A 20,559-nucleotide genomic window follows, 5' to 3' on the forward strand; every position below is an offset into this window, starting at 1 on the left:
ATGTACATAATATGAATTCTATTGGAGGACTTTGAAAGTCCTGATCTTGCTGGGAAAATAGAAAGCCAATATGTACAGCAAAGCAGTGCAAGCAACAACAACAAAAAAACACAGGAGAGATGCGTCAAATAAAATATAATAAAAAAAACATTGAACTGAAAAATGTGCATAAATATATTTATTATCAAAATATTGCAGTGACTCCTTATATCCTCTAGAGGGAGCTGCTTTGCTACACTAGCATTGCCACATCTGCATCGAACGTCCCTCTAACGCGAATGGACAGCGCGGGCGACCAATCACGTCGCAGATTCTAATACAGTAACCCCTCTCAGCCAATGGCAGACAGCTAAAGGATGTTTTTCACTGTATGGGGGCGGGTCTTGGGGATGATGGACACGTCTCCTTTGAGCCTTAGCCAGATTTCTCGGTGTGGACTGTAGTGGAGATTTTTGGAGGCTGAGATAGTGGGACGTACGTTATTTTTTGGAGGAGAACGGACGGAGAGGCCACGTTTGGAAGTTCCCCTTACGCATCGTCGGATTTTACTACAGGTAACTCTTCATTTTAGCCCCTTTTTTAAATCACGTGATTTATACATCATCGACTGCCGCTGATACAATGCTGTTTGCATATATTTCGTTCTACATAGCACATTTTGTAGGGGTATATGTATAGATAGTAAAACTGCACTAAAATCCTCAGTAACTCAAATTTTTCAAATGGTCAAGCAAACAGCAGCTTCCCTCGAAATCCGTTATATTGAGACTTGCTCGTCAAGGCGCTTCATGGCGCCTATCTTCTTCCATATTATCCCTAAATCATCACATAAACTACTTTCATGTCCCGCGGTATCTCGCTCGGATGTGTTGTTTATGGTTAGCGTCGAAGGTTTCGAGGATACACTCAGATGAGGCAAAGCCAGCGTAACTCCCATGTTTAAAAGTCATTTTTTTATAAACGAATAAACCCAGTTACGGTAAGCCTGGTAGCGATGGTTGCATTTCCTGGTGTAGGTGAAGTCTACCGCTACGTTAACGGTGTGTTACTAAGTTACCGTTGGCGGTTGGTTCTTCTCATCAAGGTAACGTAAATGTAATTCAAACGTCAGTATCAGCATCCAACCGCCAAGTTAGTAAGTAGATAGTTGTTTGAGAGCATCAGGTTGTTTAAAACAACTACAACAGTCGTTTGAAGTCGTTTTATCTGTTGTTGTGTAACGGTGTTGTCCGTTAGTCCCTTTCTCTTGATGTCTGTCTGCATGACCAGCGCTTCTTCCAGCAGTGAAGTTAGCAACACTAGCACACGTTGTTTAACTGTTTTTTAAAAGGAGTGGTGTTTGTTTCCTTTGGTTTCATGCTGGGAAGTGGTTTACAAAGGTGTCTGGGAAATGAAGTCCCGTTAAGTTGTCATTTGTTTAGCTATCTGCTGGATTAAAAGATTTTATCTGGTAATAAAAGAAAAGGTAATGAAATAAAAGATGGAGCTGTGGCGACTGCTGTATTTAAAGGACACACCCGAATAAAGGCATCCCATTTGTCGAATAGTAGTTCCCATTAGCAGATAGTTTATTATGTGTCATTAATAATTTACAGAAAAGGAAAAGGAAAAGGAAAACAAGTTATTAGAGCCCAAAGTGAGCTGGTCAAATTGCCTGCTTAGTTTGACCAACACCCAGAGTTTCAAATTATAATGATATGATATAGAGAAAAGGATCTGTAATCAGTAATTCTTTGACATCTTTACTTTTTAAATGGATCAGATGATCATTTGAGCTCTGATTTGATCACATTAATGTATGTAACTAGAAGATGATGTTTGGCAGGTGGTGGATACATTCCTGCTGTATCTTATTGGCTTAAAAAAAGGGTCACAAACTCAGGTTTTGTTTCAGTTTAGATGGTTCCCCTCTTAACTGCACCCCATTTCTCCAAATCTGCCTTACTTTTTCCATAATACTCATACTTGTGCTACTTTTCGTCTGCTTGCAGAGCTGCGTGTACATACTGTACTCTACATGTTTCCCAGATATACCCTTAGAAGTCATATTTGTTTGACAGATGGTAAGGGCTCAGCTAGTTCACAGACAGATAGGCGGGCCGGCCTATCAAACTGAGGGACAGAGTGGACTGAGCTGAGATTGTGCTGACATGTATAAAGTAACTAGCAAACATATCTATTTCATTAACGTAATCAAATTCCAATGCACTGAATCGGTGTCTGTAGGAATACACATTCACAGTTAATGAAGTTTGCTGTTTTTCAAGTAACGTCTCTTATATGTGTCCTTTTTTGTACAGTTATCTGGCTTTATCAGTGACCTTCTGTCAGGTGTCTTTTGCAATTCAGTGTTTGATGTGTGCTGTAACATTGCCATGACTGAGAACTACAAAGACAGACTAATATGAGGGCAGCTGATAACACACATGTGCTATTAACAGCATGTGTCATCCTTAACTCCAACTATAACTGTCTGTGTGTGTGGCCGGTGATTCATCACTTTAATTAGCACAACTCAGCTTTGATCCTCACTCCTTGGGGTTCATGTTTGACTTTTCATTTTGATGTATTTTAATGGGATGGACATCAAAATCGACAGCTGGTGATCTCAATGCTTAAGCAGTACATTCTGCTATGGAACCAGATCATTTTTACTTTTTTTTCTTAAAAAAATGACTCAAAACTATTAATTGATTAACAAAATAGTTGGCAATTCATTCTCTGTGGATCGACTAACTGATTGATCGGCTAATCGTTGCAGCTCTACACTATTTTATATAATTTTATAGCCCCAGTGACTAATCAAGAAAATAACTGGCTGATGAGTTGATGCTGAAGATAATAAGTTGCAGCTGTAGTTACAGGTGTGCAGGTTATTTAGTGCAGTGCGTGTAGTTGCACTGTGGAAAAACGGTCTCGCTCTCACAAGAAAACCCAGAGAACTTTATGATAGGTTACAGCTTTCGTGATATATAGCTACAATACAATAAGGAATGTGCCCTCTTTGACCAAATTTGTCCTTAAAACACATGTAAACAGACAGGAAGGCTTCCTGTAAGCAACGAGGGGACGCAAGCGATGAGCGCGTCTGTCCTCCGTTGTGGTGTGTTTCTCCTGTGCGGCCCCCTTCTCTCTGCTGCGTGTATAGTTTATCTATAATCATCAGTGCCATGTTCGTTCTCAGACTCTCAGGATGTGTAGAACAGTGGCAGCTCTGTCAAACCCACTAATGAGAAGAGGCCTTAATTGGTTGTTCTGGTGGGAGAATCTGCTCATTAAAGGTAGCTGGAACTAACTGGAGGACTAGCTAGAATGAGTGCATGATGTCCTTTTTTTTTTTTTTTTTTCTTCTCAATATCGCAGTTGTCGTGGAAAAACCTTACATTTCCAGTCATTTGAGGTCTGTGTCTCGTATGAAATGATATTTCTGTGGATTCCCAATGCTATAAGATTTGTGTATGAATTAAAATTAAAAGAAACATTTTCAATAACACCAACAACAGTAATACATCCAATTGAGAACAGATGCAATGGTGATCATAACCGGCTTGCTCTTTAACAGTAGTCTTAGGGGGGGCATTAAAACTCGAATGGCGTTATTATTTACATCTTTTGCATTTTATAGCTTCCTGATGTGACTGGATGAGAAAAACAGTTCGCGTGAACTTCATTTGCACATTGTTCTCGCCCTCACCTTGTGTCAGACAGGACGGCGAGTTGAGAGACACAGTGAGACAAAAATAGGAAGTAGAGATGGAGCGGCGAAAGGAGAGAGGGAGGGAGGAGAGAAAAAAAAAAACCCAGCAGAGAGGAAGTGAGTAAGAGTCAGACAGAAAGAGGAGAAAGAGAGACTGAGCGAGAGCGACAGAGAGAGTGAGAGATATTGCTTAACCATTCGGAAAGGCTATGGGAACATCTCTGTGTGTGTGCGTGTTTGCGGGGAGTATGTGTGTTTTCATCCTGACCCTGTCGGTTCAACAGGAGCAAAGCACGTCACATCCACTCAGACACACACAGATTGCCCCACTGTCACACATTGCTTTGAATGAATAGTGCTGGCTGTATTTTTAGGTCCATGCGGGAAAAAAAAAAAAAAAAAAGAATCCTCCTCTTCTTTCTGAATATTGAGCAACCAAAAATCTAAATGTCAAGGTTTCGATTTGGCTACAGTGTTCTCGCCCTGCTCCAGTCCGTGAAAGTGGTCATTATTATAACCGCTAAGCACGAATTCAAGGCTTTCATCTCCTCCGACAAATGCAGCGACACTGGGACAATCAAAAGAAAGTAGTAAGGTGGACATATTCTACAGTTTAGCAGCCAGCCGTGACCGGCGAGTATTAGCCTCTAGCTTTCAGAGCTGCTCGGCCAGCGGGCGCCGCAGGACACAGATTCACACAGAGAAGATCAGAGAGCCATGAATGAATGGAAACTGTAATGCAATGTTCAGCTTATTAGCGCTACAGAGACAGTGATGAGGGGGGAGGGGAGGAGAGGAGGGAGGGCGGGTGAGGGAGGGAGTGAGATGGAGAGAGGGAAAGAGTGATAGAGATGTAGAGGGTGTGTGTGTGTGTGTGTGATGGAGGGCAAGGAAAGGGAGAGGGAGGTAGGGTGGGTAGTTGGGTAAGAGGGTCAGCTAAATGCCAAAAAATGTAAATGAGAGTATGTAATAAAAAAAAAAAAGCTGGAGCAATAGCCTATTAGGAGGAGAATAGAAAACCCTTGTGTTGAAGAGTAATGTTTTATATCAGAGAGAGAGAGAGAGAGAAAGATGGCAAACTGCCCTCCCCAGTAAGTGTCCAGCTCTGAAAGAAACGATAGAATAAAAACTGGAGAGAGAGAGTGTGGGCCTGTGGCTTTGGCAGGGGGCCAAACATAGTTAAAAACAGATTAATCAGCATAGGGTCACATTCTCACAGAGAGAGGCTGAGCAGGACGGGGCCTTCATCTTTTAAAGGCCACTTCTTGGGGAGCAACACGAGGAAATCTTGGCGCTGAGGTTTATATATCGGCAGAAAATTTGAGAATGTTGTGATTGTAATACTGATATCTGATACAAACATCTTTTATAGTGCGGCGACATGTCTTGGACACAAGTAGGGCCGCAACTAATGATTGTTTTCACTATCTGTTAATCTGGTCCATAACATGTCAGAAAAGAGTGAAAATGCCCGTTATAATCTCCTACACTTAGAGCTGCCACGGTATTCATTTTTTCCTGCTCGCACAAATTAGCGAAGCGATTCAAACTGTCATGGTAACTGCCATAAAAAAAAATAATTTAAACCTCAGATTTCATAAAATAATTGGTTCCTAAATACTGGTAAACTTTTCGTAGTCTATTCTTTATAGCCTCTATAATCTAAATGTCTATGTTTATTCCAGCGTTGTCATTAAGAGGCCGACTTTGCTGCAGGAATATTGGTCGGCATTTGACAGGCGCATCATTTGGCACATCATTCTTTATGTCAACCCTGAGAGAATAACTCATGTCCCGTCACTTGAGCCGCTCACTCAGCGTGATCAGCTTGACTCTGTGGTGGGCGTGATGTGATTTTGTTACCATGGTAATGCTGTAACCGCAGCAGCTCTACCTACAGCCCAACATGACATCTTCAAATGTATTATTTTGTCTGAAGACATTCAGTTTACCATCACATTTCATCACAAAATCTTCACATTTGAGAAGCTGGAACCCGCACAATTTTTGCTTAAGAAATGACTAAAATGATGAATCGTTTATCAAAACAGTTGCAGATTAATTTTCTGTTGATCGATTCATCGATTGATCAACTAATTGTTGCAGCTCTAGACATAAGTTCGGACATATCAAGCAAATTGGGAAAGATGAGATTGTTCCGTGTGAATTGCGATTGCAACAGGCGTCTTTTTCGTTAATCATCAAAATCTGTTTGACCAACAGCTTCGGAGGACAGTGAAAGCCAAAATGTAATTAGAAATGTAAAAAAAAGAAGAGAAGAAAGAAGCCAATTCCACATTCAGCCAGACATCTTCAGTAAAAACAAATACTGTGGTGATAATCAGTCATTCTTTTACCATGTAATTTACGTGTATATTTATGTATAATTCCAGTATGATTTTTAAATTAAACAAATATTTGCTATGTTTTTTTAGCCAACCATAATCAAGAATGTAAGCATAAGTAAGTCAAACAAAAAAAAGAAAACAATCAGAACAAAACAATCAGAACAAAACAAACAAAACGATACACGTCAAAAACAACTTGCATATCCTGCACCGTGTCCTTCTACGCCAGTCTTTCTTTCTGATCATCCATTTCATATTTGTTCGATGTTATTTTTAAACGTTTGTTGAAACTTACTAAATGTTTTACATATTTTCAGTTCCTCACCACAGTTATGCCATAAATTAACCCCTTTGAGTGTAATACAACGATATTTTACATTAGTCCTCACTGATTGTTTTTTGAACATACAAATTCCTCTCAAGTCATGTTGACTTTCTCTCATTGGAAACAACTTTTGGATACTTTCAGATACTAATGAATGTTTAACTTTGTACATGATTTGAACCGTTTCAAAGTCGACCAAATCTTTCAATTTTAGAGCCTTTATTTTAATAGTGTGGGTTTATGGTTTAAGTGGTTATATGGCTACAAGTGGTTTTGTTTACAATTTTTATGACTCTTCCGAAGAATGAAGATTGGATCAGTGTTTGTTTTATATGTATTTCCTCATACTTCCACACAGTAAGTGATTTATGGGACTATAAAGATACAGTATAAGGTCTATAACAAAGCTTGATTTAGAAGATCTTTAACTTTACATAGTATCGCAATTGACTTTGATATTTTAACTTTGATATAATTTACATGTGGCTTCCAGCCTAATTTATTACCTGTTATCACTCCAAGAAATTTAATTTCAGACACTTTTTTCTATTTTGACACCATTTCTCATGAGTTTCCTGTTTAAGTTAAACGCTTCCCCAAAGATTATAAATGTAGTTTTACTTAAATCCAGTGTTAGTTTCTTAGAATCAAACCAACTCTTTAGCATTTCCAGTTCTTTTTCCACTATATGCAAAAGTTTTTCCATATTCTTACCACAACAAACAACAGAGAACAAAAAGAAATGAGCATTACAAGATATGTAAGTATTTTGTTTTGTTTAAAATGTGGATTTTTTGAGACCCCTTGTTCTAATTAGATAATCAAAAACCTTTTTTTTGTTTTTGTCATTAGCCATTCACTCTTTCAATCAAAGAATAATGAATTCATCAGCTCACTTATTTAACCATTATTCACTTACTTCATTCATCATATCACGTTTAGATTGTTCATTCATTCGGGCTGTCAAAAAAAGCCAGGAAGGGGTTTGCGCCCGGCAGAGGAGAGGGGGGCGGGGCGGGGGAGGAGAGGAGGGGAGGGGAGGGGAGAGGGAGCACTGGGGAGGTGGGATACCAGGACAGAGCGATTAAAGAGGAAGGGATGAGGGGGAGGAAAAGGAAGCCAGAGGAGAGGAGTATCTGGGGCAAGAAGGTCGAGAGGGAGTGCAGACCAGCAAAGTTGTTCTCATTAGTTGCCTTTGAGAAGCTCTGAAGTTTGGAAACCATTTTAGAAAGGGCGTAAAGAACCCAGTGAACTGTCTGTTTGTGTGAGGGGGAGATTCAGGCAGACAGAAAGCAGCGTCAATAAACACAGTCTTTCCCACAGGTCAAAAATACACATGGGCAGAAGCTGGGGGCGCGGGGGGGCGATTTAGACATCTGTTTAGATATTTTTCCTGGTATTAGAGATGGAACTAATAGATATGTTGTTTGGGTATCAGTCAGAAAATGTAAGTATTCAGAGAAAGAAGGAATAATGTGATTACACGGATGTTTTGCAATCAGTTATTTCCTGTTTTTATGTTGACAGGCTGCTAATTAGGGACACACAGATACTGAGACGTAGTGTTTGTGGCTGGAATGAAAATTGAAGACAAAGATAGAGGGATGGGAGATCGACCGAGAGGAACAGGAGGAGGATCCGAAGTAGGCCCGTTGCCACACTTCCTGTTTCCTGGTTAGGGGTCGGAGGTCACTGGTCTGGGATTAACTGATACTAGGTCGCTAAACAGTCTGTCTGGTCATGTCGTCGACCTCAAACCGCCGTCTGAGAAGAGCCAGTCGCCGCAACATACTTTAATGATGTGCGAGCGTGTGTCTTTAAAGGCAACATGTCCTCGCAGTAATTGAGAAAACAGGATGATGTTCTGAAAACGAGGACATCTTATGGTGTTCACAAGGGGAATGTCTAATTTTAGAGTTAGGGGTTAAGGTTAGTAGTTATAACATTAAAGGCAGGCAGCTATGAGTTGATGTGTGTGTGTGTGTGTGTGTGTGTCAGAGTACTTTACATTCTCACTATTGCATCGTTGGAGATCCAGTGTTACTAACCAATCCTGATTACAGCTGCAACTGCTTTGTTATTGAGTTGTTATTGTTATATTGCCAGATTGGCAGTTATTTTGTCAGTAAATTGACTAATTGTTTGGTAAAAAGTCAGGAAACAGTAACTGATGCCAGTCACACTGTCCTAAAGCTCAAGGTCATAAAAGTTTTTTTCTCCAAAAGTCCAAAACTCAAAGACATTCAGTATCAGTCAAAGAAGAGCTGCAAACCTGCACAACGGAGAAGCTGGAACTAGGAAATATTTGGCTTTTTTCAAAGTATTTTAGGAGAGAGACACTGGGAAAGACTTGCAACAACAGTCAAACAGGGGACGTTGTAGTTCATGGTCAGCACCTTAAACGCCAAGACCATTGGGTGCCCCAAAACCTGCCATTTTTGCTTGAAAATTAAGTTAAACAATTAATCAGATATCAAGAGTTGCCAATTAATATTCTCTATATCAATGGATTGATCAAAGGACTCATTTTTTCTGCTTTAAACTTGGAATATTGTGTTTATTATGGAATATTTTATATGGGATATTATGCTATAGCTGCAACAATAGATGCATAGTCACACCCAACACTTCTATGAAGTCTTTAAAATAAATATTCAAGCCTTTAAGGATTTCTAATAGCTCACATAAAGGATGACACACCTCTGCTTTTTTCCTGATATTATGTCAAGACAAGAATTTGTTATCCAATATTTGTTGACTTTTATCTGTATGTTGTGTTTCTCTGTTGTTAATAGATGGCCAGAAAATGGCGAGGTGTAGAGGTGTTGAGTATCAGTGTGTACTGAATCACCATTGTCACTGAGCAAATCAGTAACTTTTAGTAGTGAAGCTCCACTTACTGGTGACTAAGAGTGCTGTTGTCAGCTCAGCTCAGTGATACAGTATGTACTACCTTGTTGAAACATATTAAACGTCCGTGAAAGCCGCAGAAACAATCATAATCTGGCTGCTGAGCTATTAACCATATGTGCCGTGTTTGTATAGGCTAGTTTTTTGCACTGAGGGGAATGTGACAGCCTGGACTAGCAACAAACTGTTAGCCAAATATTTTCATTGGCTCTTTAAGTGCAAAAACTTCCATACAATTGACAAGACAACAAACCACATCCAAAAGATATAGAGAAAATAAAAGCAACTATGGTAAAAAATAAAAAATACCATTTATTACAGTTACAGTACAGTCAGTTAAGTCATAGTCGTGTGTTTCAGTGTCTCTAGCAGGGAATTCCAAGTTAAAGGAGTCCAAAAAAGGCTGCCAGAACTCTTAAAAATCCTCGGGTCGATGTCCTTGTTGAGTATTTCAACTTCTCAAGCTTCAAGTGCGCCATCACATCCCCAACCCAGCGCCTGTGTGTAGGAGGGGTAGCTGATATCCAGTTAACTAGAACAAGGCATCGGACCAGTATAAATAAAAAGGCTATGGCGTTTAACGGACCAGCAACAGACAAAACATACTACTGAACTGTTGACAGTCAGAATCAGGGTGAACTTCAGGCCGTATGAATGGTGACGTGGTGTCACTTACTGTTGTACATCCTGAAGTGAACTGAATATGATGAGCTCACTTATCGGCGTACAACTAAAATGCATTTGAACGGTGATGCAATCTTTAAACTGATCTGAAAGTGATTCGAAACAGCAAACTGATTAGTGTTTTCCATCTCTAGATCACTGTGTTAATAACAGGCTGAGAGCGGACACTTTGGATGAAAAGTTATCATATGAATTTGTTCTTAAAGTAGATAAATGCCGTGTTTTGTCAGTGCGGTAACACATTTTCAAAGCTTTTGATCCGATCGTATAAACACTTGATTGTCCACACATCTCTGCTTTCAGCTACTTCCATCTGCATCACTCTGCCACACTAACCAGCTGTAATAATGAGTCTAGTTGATACCCATGAAATCGTTTGTTTTGCCGAGGCACCTGTTGTTACCACCCTCTATGGGATGTACGTTACCATAGCAACACCACACCCACTGCTTCTCAGGAGAGACTCACGTTCGCCTGTGTGGTTTCACTGTGGGTTTCGCTGTCTTGTCTTTTTTTCTTTCACACTCACTCACTCAATCCCTCCTCCTCCTCCTCCTCCTCCTCCTCCTCCTCCTTCTTCTCTCTTCTTTTCCTTCTTTTTCACTCTCACACGCACAATAAACTGTATCTCCTCTCCTGTGCACCCGTGTGACCCACCCATACTCTCTCTCTCTCTCTCTCTTTGTCTCACAAACACACACACACACTCACACAAATTCACACAGGCAGGTCACTTGCGCCTGACTGCTCTAATCGCTGAATAGGGGAGTTTAGCGGTTAACAATAGTAGTTATGAGCTGACCCATTATCAGTACCTCCAGGATTTCGCGGCGTTTTTTTTTTGTGATTATTGCAGCCAAAAAAAGTTTGATTTTGCAGCAGTTTTTCTCAAAAATTGCGATACAATTTGCTCTTTTTGCGGTAAAATTGCGGGAATTGGGAAAAATTGCAAGCAAAGGAAAATAATGCCTTTATTTTATTTTTTTTTAAACTACTACCAATATGAATTGTATGTAATCATCTTCAGTAAAAAACATACTGCATTTGGCACCAAATAAAATCAGTCAATAATTCCATTAAAATAAAACCATTAACATAAAAATAATGTTTCGTTTCCAAAGTATCAACTTGTGTTCTTCTGACTTAACTGAATGTAAACCTCATTTGGGAACATTTGGGAATTCTTTTGCTTGGTCTATGGCAGTAATTCTTATTGGCAGGTGAGATTTGTACATATTTGTCCATTTAGATTTGGCCATTTCATATGAAAAAGTTGTGGTAATTCAGCAAAATTGCAAGTTCTTGCAAATATTGCGGAGGTTTCTTGAATTTGCATTAATTATTACAATTGCAAAATCCCAATGTCCTGGATAGACTTGCTTTATTCTCACACACATGCACACACACAGTAAAAGACAGGGTACAAAAAGTAAATTTGATGTAATTTGCATCAACTCACATTAACAGATTGTATTGTAATCACCATTATTTTTCTTTATTCTCTTTTCTGTCATCACAATTTCTCTGGCAGCAGAAGTGTATTTCACACGATGTGCCAAAAACCAAAATGAAATGGAAACTAAAGAAACTGAGTGAGAAAGTGAGAGAAGGATAAATGGAATATTGTCAACACTGTGTGCTAAATGCATTAGCTAAACGCCAGAAATGCTAAATAAAGATGGTAGAGCTGGAACTAACAATTATAACTATTATCTAGGGGTGTAACAGTACACAAAATTCACAGTTCGGTATGTACTCGGTTTTGGGGTCAGGGTTCGGTAAATTTTTCGGTACATCGTGTCTTGATTTGTCCAGACCAAATACATTCAGTTTACTGTCATAGAGGATTAATAAAACCAGAAAATATTCACATTTGAGAAGCTAGAACCAGAGACTTTTGGCATTTCTTCAATCAAAATGTCATTTGATTTATCGACTAATGGTTGCAGCTCTAAAAGATGGTAATACATAGCTTCTACACAGTCGTGATAGTCGTGAAGAACAAGCTAATACAGTAGCAGCATTATTAGTTTTGTAAAGTGCTGAATATTATTTATAGTAGAGCTGAGTAGAGGGTCTCGGTGTTGTTGAAAAAGTAAAACTGTAGAGTAGAGTTTTGCAGCAGACAATAGCTGTTATGAGCCAGCGCTAATAACACACCGAGAGAAGTAATGACACCGCATCAGTCATTTAAGCATCACTTTATGAGCTGACCTCTCATTGGGTAAGACACCAGCAGCTCAGACCGCAAGCTGCAAAGAGACACTAGGGAGCATTTGTTTGTGTGTCTGCTCCGTCAGGGCGATGAAAAGTTGAAATCAGGTGTATCTGGGAACGGAGGAGGAGAGAGAGGAGCAGTGACGTAGAGTAAAATGAAGGGATGAATGGTTAGATGGGCAGGCAGACCGACAGACACACAAACATACACAGGGATTATCCTTTGTGTAATCCTCAGTTTGAGGGTCAGAGTGCAGCGTAAAGGGACAGGCATGTTCAGAATTTTCACACCACTACAGTGTTTATGTGTGTGTGAATGTGTGTGTTTGTGTGTGTGTGTGTGGGGGGGGGGGGGGGGGGGGCGTGGGTATGTTTGTGTGATTAAGAATACAAATCCATAGCTGATGTGTTTATCAGTGACTCTGTGAGTATGTATTTACATATGTTTTAGGATCAGTTTATACGTGTGTTTACGTGTTGGTCTGTCTTTCTGTCTGTCCGTTTCTGTGTGTGTGTGTGTGTGTGTGTGTGTGTGTGTGTGTATGTGTGTGTCCGTGTGTCGTTGCGTGACAGATGGACAGATCATACAAGAGAACAGCACAGATTAGGATTGTGTGTATGTGTGTGTGCGGTTATTTCAAAACCAAAACCGGCGCTCAGTGACTTGTCAGCTGCTGGACTGCGGTGGAATAGTTAGAGAAGCTGGTAGCTTGTTGCATCAGCGTTTCGGATGTCCCCGTGCGATCTGCTGCAGGATCGGAGTTTTAATTCATTAGTCTCAGCTGCATCAAAACAAATCGATTTCTGATACTTTGTTTATCGGGACCAGTTGCATTCGGTGTATGCCAGCTGTCAGAAACAACCTCTGTAGTACAATCCAAAACACTGTAACCGTTTCACTAGCAAGTGAAATGAGGAGCGACACAAACAAACAGCGCTGGCAGCAAGCAAAGCAGTTTTGGGGTCAAAATCGTTGTTTTTGTGTCTGTTTCAGGAATATCTTACAGGTCAAACACACCTGTGAAGTTCTGCTGTTGTTGGTTAAAAACTGTGATTGAAGTTTCGTACAGTTTGCAGGAAATGGGGTCCGCTTGTGGTGAGCACACCTCAAAATATGAGTAGGAGACACACTATGATGCAGAACTATTAAGCTGCCTTTAATTAGATCTTAATTTTCTTGCGCATAAATTGTCAGTGTGCGATATTCTGAAATTGCAATGTATAGCAGGTTTTGGGACAGCGGGCATATAAACCCTAATGATTATTTTCACAATTCATAATAGCAAAATATGAATGGCAAAAAATGTCCATCACAAGTGCCATCACGAGACCAAGGTGATGTCTTCAAATGTCTTTTTGGAATTTTTATTCCACCAACAGTCAAAAGAGATATTTCAGTTTATTGAATAAACACCAGATATCCACATATGAGATGCTGGAACCAGCCCATAACATTTGGGCTCTTTGCAGACTCATAACTCATTAATCTTTGTAGATTAATGACTCATTAATCTTTGCAGATTAATGAGTTATCAACTTTATCAGTTTGATCAATTAATTTATTGAACAAGTTTTGAGACGATGAACTAATTAGATTAAAGGAATAATATCATTACAGTACCTCCTCAATGTAGGCAGTATTGTGTTTGTGTGTGTGTGTGTGGGTGCAGCATGAGGTAGAAACCAGCTGGCTCTGACAGCTAACACACACACACACACACACACACACACACATACACACACACACACACATCCCTGTATAAGATTTATAATGTTATGACATAATAACACCTGTTAGTACTTTCCACAGCCTGCTCAGACCTCTGATTCTCTGCCAACATCTAATATTTTATCGAGCGACTCAGGCATTCGGAGTTACTCTCATTGTTGCGTCTCCTCGTTTAGAAAAGCAGCCAAACCAATCAAAGCTTTTGTAGGTTGGACTTGTTAAGAAATGACATTTAACTGACTGGACTAGAGCCTAAAAAAAAACAAAAAACAGAAAGAGGTTTTTCTTCCAAAGAAAAAAGATAGATGTTCTTCTTTCTCATGTGCTTCGGGAAAAGCTTAGTTAATCAACTAGTCTGGTATTTTAGGAGGCTTGTGAGGGGGATGCATGTTACAATTCGCTTTACCGAGATAACCGCTCCTTATCGCAGTTTTCACTTAATGATAGAAAACAACATTAAGTGGAAAGATAGTAGCAGAAATTGTTATCTGCTGTGAGTTGGAGTAGCCCTTTTTTTTTTTTTTTTTTTCCTTGTGGGTGTGGCGCACAAGTTGAATGTTAGGAGAGGATGAGAGAAGGGAGGGAAGAATAGCATTTCCTGTAGGTCCGGCACGTAATATCAGCTGTAAATCTGACGTAGTTTGAAATGGATTTAGGCACGGTCATAATCTCTATTGTCACTTCTATGCTCGCTCACTAATCTGTATTTTTGCTGTGGTAATCTCTTGTCTCCATGGGGATTTATTGTTGTAGTCCGTGAATGTCGTTGCCATGGAAACCTGTTCCTCCCCTCTCTGCCTCATAGAATTGGGCGGGAGGGAATGTATGTTTTGTTTTATTAAACTTTTATCAGATATTTAAAAACACAAATGTCAAAAACCATTTAAGACACAAGTTACATCTATCCATTCTTTCTTCCTTTCTCTCTTTCTTTCTTTCTTTCTTTCCTTTTTTTTTTTTACTTTTGCACTCACCCCCGTGTCTGTCTCTCATAAAACTTTATCTCTCGGCCACAGGCCAGATCAGGAAATTGTTGTTGCTATGACGACGACCCCTAAAACCCAGACGGGCAGCAATAAAGTTGTAAGCGGGGGGAGCGGTAGTATTTGCATTTCTGTGACTTGTGCCAATGCAATACGGTGTTTGTGAAGATGTGAGAGATAAAAAAAAAAAACAGCAACACTCTAAATGTACTCTTAAAAACAGCGTGTATAAAAGTCAGAACTATTCTATTCCACTGGGATTTTTAGTCAGAATTGAAAGAAAAAGAAAAAAATCTGATGGGCGGAACATCATATTGTATTTAATTGCTTATTTATTTCATTTTCTTTCCTGTACAATGTGAAACGCTGTTGTTAAAGTTCTGCAGGCCAAAGACATGAAGTAATGGCTCAGTGTTCTCTGAGGGATAGTGAATGGGAAAACAAGAGTAATGTGTTTCAAAGAGGGGCCGGAGAAAAGGAGATGCTTTTCTTTTGTGACTGTTTCTGAAATATATTTTGAAACACGAACTGAACACGTACAAGAATGATGTAGAAAGATTGTCTACTGATTTGAGAACGAGAGGATAAAAGAGGAACGATTCCCATGCTAGCTTTCCTTGGATGAAAATGAAGAAGGACTGGGCATTAAGAGGAAGCATAATTTGCTGTGTCCATTAGTAATCTGGCACAGTCGGCTTGCGCAGTAGGTGGGGTCTCACTCCTTCTCTTTCATCCATCCATCTTTCACCTCTCTCTCCAGCTCTCTTGTCTTCCTCCCTCACTCCCCTCAGTTCTGCTCAGCTCCTCTCTCTCACACACACACACACACACACACACACACACACACACACACACACACACACACACACACACACACACACACTCCCTCTCCACTCCCCCCCCCCCCCCCCTCTGTCTCTCTCTCACTCATTTTCTGCCCTCGTTTCTCCGAGCAATAGTCCCGGGGGTAAAGCAGGCGCAGCGCTCTGAAGGAGAGAAGGAGAGGATGGAGGAGAGAAAATGGCAATGACAGTTTGTAGGGCAGGCATTCGCTGAGAGGTGGGAAGCGAAAGTGAAGGAAAGAAAGAAGAATAGAGAGCAGAGAAAAACAGTCAAAGATCAAAATAAAGCGAGAACAAAGAGAAAGAAAACAGGAGGTGAGAAGAAGTAAAGGGGTTTACAAGGGAAAAGAAAGCAACAGAAACAACAATAGGTAAGGACATAAGTTCTATCCATCCGTTCATCAGTTCATTTTTCCCGTTCATTTAATCATTCATTTGAAAAATAAAAACTTAACAGGTGCAACACGTGATTGTTTGTTTGAAAAGGGAAGTAAGGGCGGATTCACCCTCTCGTGGCGCACAGCAGTAAAGCCAGAGGGAGTTGTTTATGGAGGTTAAAGTGTCGAGTTAGTGTCGTTAAGTTAATTTTTTCACGTCGCTGCCGTGACAGTCATGTGCAGCGACCATTCGTCGAGCATGCCGTACGAAACGGGTGGGGTTGAGTCAAGCAAATAAGATGAGAAAGCAAAAAAAATTTTTTTTTTCTCTCTCTCTCTTCTATAATTAATCCTCAGAATGTACTTTGAAGACCGTACTTTCATGCTCAGCGCAAACAAGTGAAGAGTAGATCGTATCAACGTTTGTTCACAGATAAACGGAGAAAAAAAAAGAAGCTAAAATTAAGATAAAGCCGTCGTCAACAACAAGCAGTAAACATTTATGTAAGCTTACGGATGATGATAAGATAAGGAAATGAGCTGCTTCTTCGAGTGTGCATCGGAGAGAGATGTGGAGAGAAAGTTTAGTCAAGTCGAATCAGAAAATCATGTGCGTGCGTACAAACAGAAATGTCTCACCTACTTTTAATTTGCGGGACTAGCTGCGTGTTTGTGTTTATCATGAATCTGCAGCCCTTTTTTCTTGCCTATTTCGGACAACCGGCTTAGTTGATCCCTACTAATTGAGCGTGAAATAGTCCGACAAAATGCACCACAACACACAAGTAGTGCAGTAGTCGCCTCTGGACAAATTCTCTACGGAGAGATGCTTTTCTCAATGGAACAAGAAAACACATAACATCCATAGATACTCTTGGATTTTGGATGTGTGAGGTGATGACGCAGGTCTACTTAACGCACGCTCAACCCACGTTTGACCCCATTCATAGGAAAAGTGCTGTTACAGTTACTCGGTCATGTTTAAGAAGACTGCCAACTTCCTAAAACCGGCATATACAGTTACTATACAGGCTGGTATTACGGTTTTACTGTCATAAACAATTCAGTGAGTGTATATGAAGAGAGACCATAATATTGTCACGCTATTGTTTATACGGACTGTGGGAAGAAGAGAGAAAGAGGAGGGGTTTCTAGGGAAGATAATGCGAACGGGCGATTGGAGGGGATTGAAAGGGGGGCCCGGAAGAAAGGGATTGAGAGAAGAGAGATGAATGCAGAGATTTAATGAAAACGAGAAAGAGGCGCCCGGGGGCCGGAGAGTAGAAGAGAAAGAGATGGAGATAGAGGAAGAAAAAGAAGAGTTGAAAGTGGAGTTAGAAAGTTATGAGAGAGGTAGAACAAGGGTCCCCGGGTGTCGGGCGGTTGTAGGGAGAGAGGGCCGGCGTAAAAGCAGGACTAAGTGGCCGTGACGAAGCTGCGGGCTGATGCCAACTCGCATGCATGCTGTGAGCTAGTCCATTAAGAAACAAAGTGTATCAGAGGAGAAGGAACTGCAGCGGACCTGTTCTGATAACTCTACGTTAGGGTTGCGGGGGGGGGGGGGGACGGAGCAAATCTAGTACCTTTTTACACATAAAAAATTTAAATTCATGTGGACCCAAAGCACAGACGTCAGCCTTAACACAACAAATTATTCACAAACTCTCCGTTTTTTGCACATTTGAAGCCTGTGTACCGACAGAATATCATCATTTATCGTCTGATTTGTTGCGTTTAATGACAGATTGGACAGAATATCTGGATTACTTGGTCATGTACATACAAGTTGCTAAACAAGACATCCTGAATGACATCTCATTAGATGTTTTGATAAACTGTTATTGCTACATCTGGAGATGCCATGGCTACCACGAATTGAGGCTGAAGCCAATGTGGAAGTACCTTAAAGTGCAGCCAGCTCCAAAAAGTCCCTGGCTGCAATTGACTCCCATTCAAAAAGCATTAACTCATCTTTAGAAATACTGATTTTTTTTTTTTTTTTTTCCAACCATAAGCGGCAACTGAACTGGCTCCAATGCAAACCAGTAGGAGACGTCACACCTTGCTATGTCCATCTTTATTTACAGTCTATAGTTTGTACTCAGCGTTTTAAGTTTGTTAAGTAACATCACCGGGATTCCCTCTTTATACGTAATACCTCAGTAAGTTTTATTTGTCTTTTGTCCTCCTTATCTACACAAGAGCAAACAGTTTATTCCCTCCCTGATATTTGCACACACACCTACATACGCACCTCTCTCTACCCATCTCCCCCCTCCTCCTCCTCCTCCTCCTCCCCTCCCTACCTCATTAGTCGATCATGCGTAAGGAGTCCTGTTCTATTTTTATTCCCGGCCCCTCCCTACACACCACTGCTGCACTGTGGCTATGTATGCGCGTGTCCTCTCTTATTGAAGGTGGCAGGGCAGAAAAGAGAAAGTCAGAGAGTCAGAGATGGTCAGAAAGTAATATTCAGACGACATAATGAATAATAGAATCGGGTAGAGAAGGCTACGGAGACATAGTGTGTGGGTGATGGAGAGAAACAGTCAGGGGGGAAAAGATTCAGAACAAGTGAAAGGAGAGAGGATGACGATGACTTAATAGTGAATAAATCAAGCAGAACCCTCAGCCTGAAGCTGCTTGTGCACAAACAGTCACACACACACACACACACACACACACACACGCCACACCACACCAAAGCAGGCTGTGTATGCAGGTAGACACCCGTAGCGCGCAACTTCTGACCTCAACTTCCCCTCAAGACCAATGTCATGGTCATCCAGTGTTATCAACAAATTAGTGTCATGCTGAATGAATGTATCTGTTTCCGTGAAAGGGTTTGTGTGGACAGTGCTGCCAAAGATATTTGGGTTGAAGCGTGTGTGTGTGTGTGTGTGTGTGTGTGTTGACCACAGCTGCGGGGTAAAAGCAATGACTCAAATTATAAGTAATTCTCCTTCTTTCAGTGTGCGTGTGTACATGAGTGTGTGTGTGTGTTACGGTTGGTGATGAGCTCTTAAGCTGTTGACCCAGATGAAACTCGTTTTGCGACATAATGACATCCTAAACTTGTGTTTTTTTATGTATTTGTGTAAAAGAGACATGCTTCCAAGTCAAGAGCTAATGTTTCAAACAGCTATGAGCTCATGTGCTAACAGCTGTGAGCCAAACTTTATATATTTAATTTTTTCTACTAAACTAACTTTGCAGCCTGTAGGGCTTTAACTCCCTAAATGACACCACTTAAGTACCTCATAAATTAGTATATATGAGGTACTTTATCTTAGTTTGCTATTGTCTTTTACTCATTGGAAAGGAAGCATCGATCCCTCTCAAAGGTGGAAATCATGAGACCATGTGGCTCATTTATAAAAGATACTCCAGTTGTGTGCCATGAAAAATTTATAGTGGTGCCAAAAATCTGTGGGGCAGTCTGATTTTTCTCCACCTCCCTGTGAGAAATCAACAGCCAAAACAAACTGCTATTATTATTTAAAGTATGAATATCACAGTTTACCATTAAAATTAGTGTTTTGGGAAATCCTTTAAAATTATGATATAATGGAATGAACAATAAAATCAGTAACCCTAAATTAAATCTAATCATAATATACTTAAAAAATCATTTTGTAAATATGTCATACTTAAAAACTGGATCTAACACTCCGCTGTTCCTCTCCTCTCTCGCTCTGCAGGTTGACGGGTCACCATGACAACAGAAGCAGGCTCTGAGACAGAGGTGAAGGAGAAAGCAGAGGAGTCAGCTGCTCAGCCGGACCAATCGGAGAAGACGACAGAAGAGACCCAGGAAGTCGCCAACGCTGAGGGAGAGGAGAAGGAAAAAGAGAAGGAGAAGGAGAAAGAGGGCAAAGGAATCTCTCGATACCTGCCGACATGGCTTAAGAAGCAGAAGTCTCAAAGCCAGGTACGCTACATCAGCGTGTGCACACCTGTACGTGTGTGCACAGAAATAATGTTTCACAGTTATTATATTCACTAGCAGTAAAAGTTTCAGATCTTTGCTTTAAAGTGTTCCAATCATATCAAAACGCTTCATAATCATCTGACGATTATTTTATTTTTTTTGTCCCTGACCCATGAAGACCTCTCCGACTAAGGAGGTCCCATCCACAGAGGAGGAATTAAGCCAGGTGACAAAGGAAGAGGAGGCGCCTGCCCCAGAAGTGAACGGCCACGCAGAGGAAGTGGAAGAGAAGGAGGAGGTCAAGTCGGAGCAAGTGAAGGAAAAAGAAGCAGAATCTCATTCCAACGCCAGTGCTGACACCGAGGTACCGTCCATACTATTCCCTTGCATGGCTGTCAGTCAGTCAGTCTGCTCTTCATCAGTTCAGTCAACACATGGGGGAAAACATGGCAGCCTCAACAAATTAGTGGGCAGGTCATCTAGAGGCTCCCAGTGCTCTCTGTTATTGTTTATGAT

At 40.7% G+C, this 20,559-nt stretch overlaps 1 protein-coding gene across 10 annotated transcripts in view; it reads left to right on the forward strand.

The window, feature by feature from the left end:
* The first annotated feature begins 403 nt into the window (after positions 1-403).
* Positions 404-20,559, forward strand: part of epb41l2 (erythrocyte membrane protein band 4.1 like 2) — a 51,919-nt gene continuing 31,763 nt past the window's right edge. For 8 of the 10 annotated variants that reach the window (XM_044377004.1, XM_044377012.1, XM_044377008.1 and 5 more), the window contains exons 1-3: positions 405-554; positions 19,814-20,043; positions 20,222-20,407. In XM_044377004.1, the coding sequence (XP_044232939.1) occupies positions 19,828-20,043; positions 20,222-20,407 (402 nt within the window). In that variant the 5' untranslated portion in view covers positions 405-554; positions 19,814-19,827. Of the gene's footprint in view, positions 555-15,838; positions 16,107-19,813; positions 20,044-20,221; positions 20,408-20,559 lie in introns of those variants that run through there. The other 2 variants (XM_044377009.1, XM_044377005.1) reach the window with 2 other exon arrangements.

The sequence above is a fragment of the Thunnus albacares genome, chromosome 16, assembly GCF_914725855.1.
Source record: "Thunnus albacares chromosome 16, fThuAlb1.1, whole genome shotgun sequence".
NCBI lineage: Eukaryota > Metazoa > Chordata > Actinopteri > Scombriformes > Scombridae > Thunnus > Thunnus albacares.